This window comes from Sinocyclocheilus grahami, unplaced genomic scaffold, assembly GCF_001515645.1.
Source record: "Sinocyclocheilus grahami isolate Dianchi unplaced genomic scaffold, SAMN03320097.WGS_v1.1 scaffold240.1, whole genome shotgun sequence".
Lineage (NCBI taxonomy): Eukaryota > Metazoa > Chordata > Actinopteri > Cypriniformes > Cyprinidae > Sinocyclocheilus > Sinocyclocheilus grahami.
Genome location: NW_015505419.1, coordinates 1599829 through 1608588, shown reverse-complemented (window position 1 = coordinate 1608588; position 8760 = coordinate 1599829). Strand labels below are relative to the sequence as shown.

Here is an 8760-nt window from a genome sequence, read left to right as displayed (position 1 = left end):
GACTTTTATATTCCCTCACTTTATAAACCGGCTTAAGCCCAGAGGAGTGCGTGCAGATGACGGTATGTGTGTTTTTGTGTGTGCGATTGAGCGCGAGTATATGATAATCTTTATGTAATCCGTTCATTTACTTCTCTCACGTTCCTGCTCCAATATTTTCTTCTGCTGGTAGGAGTGTATCCTGTATAATTGTGTCTTAGAAAATAAATGTTGACCTTACTGTACTGTTCTTGGTAGCTGAAAAATGTTTGACAGATGTACAACAAAAGTGATCGATTTTATTTTATTTCCCTTTGATTTTTTCCAATATTTTTTAAAAATGTTACGTAATTATTTTTTCACAGTATATCAGAAATAAAAGCACTGTTTTTCTAAGAATCAATGAAGTAGTATTTATACAGTTCATTCTTGGGTTAGGGAAAATGTTTCCTAGCACTAGTTTAATTAGAAATTGGTGACAGCAACAGTAAATAGGAAGAAAAATATGACAACATTATTGTTTACGGGAACGCATACAATTTTCATGAATGTACATTAATAATATAGACCCAATATTAATACAGTTTTTAGAGAAAGTTCCTTAAGGACCTGTCAACTACACATACACTACACAAGAAATATTAGTATTATTACAATTTAAAATAAATGTTTTCTTTTTAAATACATTTAAAATCTTAAAAGTTATTGTCGTAATGTTAAAGCAGAGTATTTAGAAATCTTCAATGCCACACGATCCTTCAAAAATCATTCCATTTCCTGATTTTTGGCCCAAGAAACATTTACTACTATTATTGTTATCAAAGTTAAAACAGCTGTGCTGTGTTTTGGTGGAAACTGATGCATTTTTCAGGATTCATTTATAAATAGAAAATTCTAAATAGCAGCCATAATACAAATATTTTGTTGCATGATAAATGTCTTTACTGTCACTTTTCATCAATTGAATGCATCCTTGCAGAATAAGGATGTATCATGCTATAATACCATGTTTACCACAGTATTTATTGCACCTGCACAGCACGCAGTGACCGGATCATTGAGTCGGTGAACTGAGCTCAAGAGTCGATTCGCGAATGAATCAGTCAGTACGATTTGTTTGATACATTGAAAGGAACCGGCTCAGAAGAACGATTCGCTCATGACGGTGAATCGATTCTTAACGATTCTTCAGAAATACTATTGGATCATGGATGAATATTTCACTTTAAAACAACTATTTACTCCACGTTGGCAGCTGCAACTATTCATAAAACTATAACTACAGAGTAGATTGACACCTAGTGGCTGTTTGTGGGTGATTATAAAGCGCACTTCAGTTAAACCTCCTACAGGCAGATGGCGCCAGAGCCGCGGTAAAACAATCCTCCGCAGCAGCAGCGGGTGACAGAGAGGAAGATGGCGGCGACTGTGCTGCTGAGGTCGCTCTCCAGACTCGGACGTCCTTTAGTGCTGTTAAATAGTAATGTCAGCACTCCAGCTTGTGTTCTGCTTCAGAAGAGGTACACACATTGTAGTCGTAGTCATTTAGTTTGTTAGCGGCTTGCTAGTGGCAGTGTTATTGGGATTAGATGACCACTGTCTATACATTGAAATGCATAGTATTACTAAACTGCCCTGCCTTTTCAAATTCTAATTATTGCACGACAATATTTGTTAATTATTTCCCCCCTCCACCAAAGTTTTGATCAACTGCTAAAAGGAGCATGAAGCTGGTTTGGATGAAACATGAGCAGTAAAGATAAAGTGGGCCAGAAATGACTGAAGCCACACATACAAATGTATAAATGTCATTGCACTAAATAACAAAATATCTGACCAATTTGCATTTCTTGCAAAGTAATGAAGCACAAACATCATTTTCCAGTGAGTCGCGTGACAGACACAGTAATGATGCAGTTCACAAGCCGCGGTTAAGACAGCTGACTCTACTTGTTGTCCCCCCCCCCCCCCTCTCTCTCTCTCTCTCTCTCTCTCTCTCTCTCTCTCTCTCTCTCTCTCTCTCTCGCTCGCGCAAACACACGTACGCACACACGATGCGCAAAACTCCGCATTTGAACAGTCAATAGCAAATACTTAAACTAATAACAAAACAGTAGCTGATTCAGAAGTGCCAGATTGTCATAGCAAAGTCAGAATTACCTCCTCTCCTAGGTTCACGAAACGGTCGTCCATAAAATGCATTGCTGTTCTGTTGTAAGTCATCTTAAAGATTCCTAAATGCATCTACTTTCGGAAGGCCAAATAAAGTGCTTTTGCTTTCGCCTAGAAACACACAGCGTCTCCCTGACATGCTGCTTCAACACTAACTGCGGTTACTGAAACCACGCCTTCTTTCTTTGCGTGAACATTTGGGCGGCATTATGCTAATATTTCCACATAGTGAGGTAGATATGTGGGGGCGTGTTAGAACGAGCCGTTTTAGGGGGGCGTGGCAGAGTCTTAACTTTGATAAAGAATATCTCTTTGGTTTTGAGACTTTAGTTTTTGCAACTTCAGGGATCTTATCTATGCACAATCAGCTTGTAACACTCCAAAGAGAAAGGAAAACTTGAAATCGCATCATATGACCCCTTTAACAGTTCAACCAACCACAACATCAAAAAAATATCTTGATCTTTTTCAGACAAGGACCCACCAGCAGAGAAGGAGGTGTCCAACCTCACCATCAACTTCGGGCCTCAGCACCCGGCGGCTCATGGAGTGCTCCGTCTGGTGATGGAGCTCAGCGGAGAGTCAGTGAAGAAATGTGACCCTCACATCGGACTCCTGCACCGCGGCACTGAGAAACTGATTGAGTACAAGACTTATTTACAGGTAATTAAAGACTACAACCGCTAATGGCTGACACTATATTATCAGATGCTTACTGGTTAACCCATAGCAACTTAATTCACACGATATTGCATAGCAAATCTCGACTGCCTGGTTTTTTTTTAATGTAGTTGCAAAATGGGACCATGTTATTGCTCCGTTCTTTATAGAAAATTATAAGTATGTCCAACTGTATCCACATAAATACAGCATACTTGCGTAGGGCAATATATACTTTATAGCATATCTCAAATGTTTAATTGCTCTAATCTAATCTAATCTAGGTATGTAGACATTGTAAACATTTAACATTATGATTTTTTGTAAAGCCTTGACTTGAATTCAATACATTTCAGCATTTTTTTTTACATACTCTTAAAAATGAAGTACTCATGTGCTTAACATAGCACATAGCATAGGGCTAATAGTTGGTCTGAATGGGTGCTACACAGTGATATATACATGGACTGCTTAACAAGTGTTTTGTGTCATTGCTGCTAGGATTCTGTTAATTCATACATGTCTGAGAAGCTGAAATATCCTTTTCATACTGCATCCATTTTGTGTTTTGCTGGGCTTCATGTGTTTGTGCTGTTAGACTGGTGTTTCTTTAGTTATTTAGCTGTTTAGAATTGTTGCCTAGTGGTGCAAATATATCTTCTGATTTAATTTCAGTTCTGTAGCTCCTCAGATAGTAAAGTATTTGAGCTATTGATAAAATGTATACCTTTAATGTGAGATATGTCACTGTGGATACAAGTCTTTGCCAAATACATTAGGTTAAACATAAATTTACATCACAAACTTATTGCATGTCTTATGCAAGGCTTATTAAGCTGTCATAACTGTGCTGTTATAAGAATCAATATGTTTTGTGCTGTTGTCTGTGATGAAGTGTTATTTGCTGTAATGTTGTCTTGTGTGTTTGTGTTGCTGCAGGCACTTCCATACTTCGACAGGCTTGACTATGTGTCCATGATGTGTAATGAGCAGGCATATTCTCTAGCCGTAGAAAAACTTCTTAACATTCAGGCTCCACCACGTGCACAGTGGATTAGAGGTGAGGAACAAAACTAAAATGCTTTCGATCTGATTTACACTCATCAATTTTAAATTTGGTTAAATTTGTTTTAAAAAACACCCCAAAATACCTAACTAGCTGTATCAGCTGCATAAATGTGTTGTTGTATATGGCCTCTGCAGTGCTGTATGGCGAGATGACCCGTATCCTGAACCACATTATGGGCATCACCACCCACGCCCTTGACATCGGAGCCATGACCCCCTTCTTCTGGATGTTTGAGGAGAGAGAGAAGGTAACTTTCTTTTGCACGTCATCGAACAGAAAACCAAATGGAAGTTAAATATATGCATTTTGTTGGACATTAAATGTGTGTTGAAAATGCTACATGTAACACATAACAGTGTATGTGCTTTTGTTTGTTATTTGTGTGGAACATAGTTACCATTGAATTGGTTGATATCTTGCAGATGTTTGAGTTCTACGAGAGAGTGTCTGGAGCCAGGATGCACGCCGCATACGTCAGACCCGGCGGAGTTCATCAGGTACGCTTTGATTAAAAACGATCTTTCTAAATGAAAAGTCATTTTCTGGTTATGCTGATAACTTCATAAAACTGCGGATCATTTTTGTTACAGGACTTGCCTCTTGGTCTCATGGATGACATCTATGAATGGTGCAAGAACTTCTCTATTCGCATTGATGAACTTGAGGAGGTATGTTGACCGTAATGCAACCAGTAGGCTGCATTTACACTTGCACAAATTTTTTTTTTTATTTTTTACTCAGAATTTGTTGCACACGTGTAAACATAAAAAAATTTGTGCGAGATCCAATTTTTTCACATCCGATCTGAGCCACTTTTAAATGTGGTTTTAAATCAGATACATATCTGATATCTGCACATCCAACCTATGTCTAAACACACATATCCGATTCCCCTCAGAACTCCAAGCCAACACAATGCGAGGACAACACATTCGCCCATAAAAAATATAATTTTAATGCTGGCATGCTGTATGTGCTAACATTTTATTGAGGTGGGAACTTTATAAGTAAGAAATTGCGCAACATTCAGGAGCTGGTTTTCAACCCCTGCCCCATGAATTTTATAAATACAAAAGCTTTACTGTTGAAAGTAAAATTCTATATTTGACCCTAACTCTAGCGCTCTCTATTCTAATTCTATTTTATCTATTTGTTTTCTTTAAAAAAAAACAAAAAAATACTCTTTACCCTTTAAGTCAAGGCAAGTTTATTTATATAACACATTTCATACACAATGGTAATTCAAAGTGCTTTACATAAAAGAAAGTAAAATAATCACAACAATAATACAAGGAATTTAAAAACTTTGAAAATGATTTAAAAATTGATTTAAAATATAGTGCAATCAGTTCGGACATCGCACAGTGCTCATTCAGTAAATGCACAGCTAAACAGATGTGTTTTGAGTCTAGATTAAAATGTGACTAATGTTTTAGCACATCTGATCTCTTCTGGAAGCTGGTTCCAGCTGCGGGTGGTAAAATATCTAAAAGTGGACTCCCCTTGTTTTGTGTGAACCCTTGGTATGTCTAACTGACCCGATCCTAATGATCTGAGTGGTCTGTTAGGTTTATATTCAGTGAGCATATCTGCAGTGCATTTAGGTCCTAGGTCATTGAGTGATTTATAAACAAGTAAAAGTACTTTAAAATCAATCTTAAATATAACTGGAAGCCAGTGTAATTACCTGAGGACTGGTGTGATATGCTCAGATTTTCTGGTTCTAGTCAGAATCCTGGCAGCAGCGTTCTGGATGAGCTGCAGCTGTCTAATGATCTTCTTGTGAAGGCCGGTGAGGAGACCATTACAATAGTCCACTCTACTGGTGATAAAGGCATGAACAAGTTTCTCCAAGTCCTGACTGGAAACAGAACATCTAATTCTTGCAATGTTTTTGAGATGATAGTATGCTGATTTAGTTACTGCTTTGACTAGGGTTGGGAATCGTTCGTTGTTTTTTCCCCCCCCGATACCAGTGCCAAATTGATACTTATTAAAAAAATGAATAAATAAAAATTCCCCAACAAATGATGAATTGGCCATTAGCACTATAAACACATGATGTCTGTTTCATTCATACTGGACGCCAGAGGGTGCCCTCGCACAGAAAATCCACATAGACGTAGTAAAACTCCAAAACTCCATAGAAGAAAGCTAATCCATTGCTAATCGATGTATTATTTTTTTTTAAGTAGCCTATGGAGCATATTTTCTGCTTCATTCTGTGACAAGAAGCCACATCAGATCAGAAAAGGAAGCATTTGACTGGTGTTGTAGAGTAAAAATGTTAATGTTCTCTTTTGTTGGATAACAGGTTTAGAAATGTGAATACAAGGGAAGTTTAGCTTTAGGCATTTTAATTTAAGCATGTTTAGCTTAGTTAACGGAAGGCTACCTGCTGCCATCAGAGCAAGTGTAATTACTGCATTCACGCGCTTCTCGAATGCTCTCATTTCCCGAGTTGTGCTTTTAAGTCGGAATGTGAAAACAACTAGTGGTTGACCGATATTGGTTTTTTGACAGCCGATGCCGATATCTTAGAGCATTTTTATTTATTTTAATTAATGTTTGAGAAACTTGAAATAATTTGAAAATGAATTATATTAAAAATAAATGTGTAAAATAAACATACTTATACTTTAGATGATAACTTCCTGATTCTATAATTCTATTACAGTATTTTTCACAAATAAAGAAAAATTTTAAAATATATAAACAAAAAGAAAGTAAACACTGTAACCAACAGGGCACTCGGTAATCTGGGAAGTTTGTGTGCTTTGGGAATCATATTTTTTCAACTAAAGCCAAGGTAACACTCATTTTACATGCAGCACGCAGTAAAAATGACATAAATATATGACAGTGCACAAATGCATAAATCAGTTTGAAATAACGAGTTTAAAGTTGATCACGCGTCTCCAGTGAAGCTGAACTCTCCTTCTGTCCGGATTCAATTCGCACGGATCGACTTTGTGCACACTTCACAAGATCTCACAGCTGGATTCGACTAAGTTTGCAAGTTTTGTGAAATTAAATGTTCATTAGTCATTTAAAGGTTTGTGTTTCTGAATGCTGACGGCAAACGAGAAAGCATTATGTCTGCCTTTCTGTTACTAATAATATAAAAGCAATCGTTGTAATAAAACTTTTTGTATACCTTTTAATTCATTTGTTCAACAGTTCTATCTGATTATTAAACAGACTTCTATCTGTATTAGGCAGAACTGTTAAACGACGACAACAAACAATGAAGATGGAGAATGTGAGTACTGTGTGCTCTGGCGCTACTGTGTGCTCTGGCGCTACCGTTTTCAGCGCCGTCAAAATAAAAGTCCCGCCTCGAACACATCGGCCAGGCAGAAAAACTTATCGGCCGATATTTGAAAAATGCTAAATATCGGCTGATATATTGGCCTTGGCGATATATCGGTCGACCAATAAAAACAACATGGACACTCGCGTTACTACAAAGATTTGTTGATTTGTATTATTAGAGATTTCCGACTTGAGTTCACGTGCATTTTCTCAGTTGGGAAATAATTTTTCACGTGTGGTGCCGGTGATCATGCTTCTTACGTCCGTTTCGGAGAACCAGAGGACAAATAGGCTCAGGCATGGCACTGAAAGCTGCGTTCTGATTCGGTTCTAGTACATACCGGTTAAATAGGTACTGGTGCCATATTGGTACCGGGTTTCGGTACCCAACCCTAGCTTTGACATGACTACAGAAACTAAGGTCTGTCTCCAGAATCACACCAAGATTCTTGACTTGATTTTTAGTTGTTTTACCCCTAGAGTCAAGGTATGCATTCACCTTGAGAACTTCATCGTTGTTTTCAAATGCAATGACTTCAGTTTTCTCCTTGTTTAACTGAAGAAAATGTTGGCACATCCAACTGTTCATTTCATCAATGCATTGGCTGTAGACATTTGGCGATAAGGCAAGGTAAATCTGGGTATCATCAGCATAGCTGTGATACGCAATTTGGTTCTTTCTCATTATTTGACTTGGTGGGAGCATATACAGGCTAAACAAGAGCGGTGCAAGAATTGAGCCTTGTGGGACTCCGCATGTCATGGACGGCCGCTTAGACTTATGCTCTCCTATACTCACATAATAACCTCTCCCTTCTAAGTATGACCTGAACCATTTGAGAACCATCCCAGAAAGCCTGACCCAGTTTTCCAGTCTCTCTAGAAGTATGTTATGATCGACCGTGTCAAACGCGGCACTGAGATCTAGTAGTACCAGCACTGATATTTTGCCAGAATCAGAATATAAGTGAATATAATTTGTTATCTTTGTGAGCACTGTCTCTGTGCTGTGATGCGGTCAGTAACCAAATTATCATTATATCAAAGAAAATACAGAAGTGATCAGATAGTGCTATGTGGAATAATACCACGAAAAAGAAGAAATGGATGAAATGTTTAGACCTCTACTGATGAGTAAATCTAGAGTGTGTCCTCGACTGTGTGTGTCCATGCACATGCTGAATCAGGTCAAAAGTGTTTAAAACAGTTATAATTTATTTTGTAGTTTTGCTTTCTGCATTATCTATGTGAATCATTGATAACATTTCTGTGAACTCTTCAACAAAGGCTGGAGAGTATTTTGGGGTCTGTAAATAATGATAAACCGAATGCGTGGAACACCTTTCAGCACAATCCCTAGATATTCAAAAGACAAGTACTGACCACTTGCTTGCATTGATAGACATCTTTAAATAGAGCAGCTACACCTCCACCTCTCCTAACAGTCCTGCAAACACTCATGAAAGTAAAGTTAGTAGGGGCTGTTTCATTGAGGACCGTTGCACTGCAGCTGTTTTCTAGCCAGGTTTCATTTAGAAACATAAAATCCAGGTTGTTTGTGGTTA

The 8760-nt window shown here is 37.9% G+C and overlaps 1 protein-coding gene across 1 annotated transcript in view; it reads left to right on the top strand.

Moving 5' to 3' along the window:
* The first annotated feature begins 1352 nt into the window (after positions 1-1352).
* LOC107597916 (NADH dehydrogenase [ubiquinone] iron-sulfur protein 2, mitochondrial-like) overlaps positions 1353-8760 on the top strand; it is a 23888-nt gene continuing 16480 nt past the window's right edge. The window contains exons 1-6 of the mRNA XM_016289120.1: positions 1353-1510; positions 2624-2814; positions 3751-3871; positions 4015-4127; positions 4303-4377; positions 4471-4548. Coding sequence (XP_016144606.1) covers positions 1396-1510; positions 2624-2814; positions 3751-3871; positions 4015-4127; positions 4303-4377; positions 4471-4548 — 693 coding nt within the window. The 5' untranslated portion in view covers positions 1353-1395. The remainder of the gene's footprint in view (positions 1511-2623; positions 2815-3750; positions 3872-4014; positions 4128-4302; positions 4378-4470; positions 4549-8760) is intronic.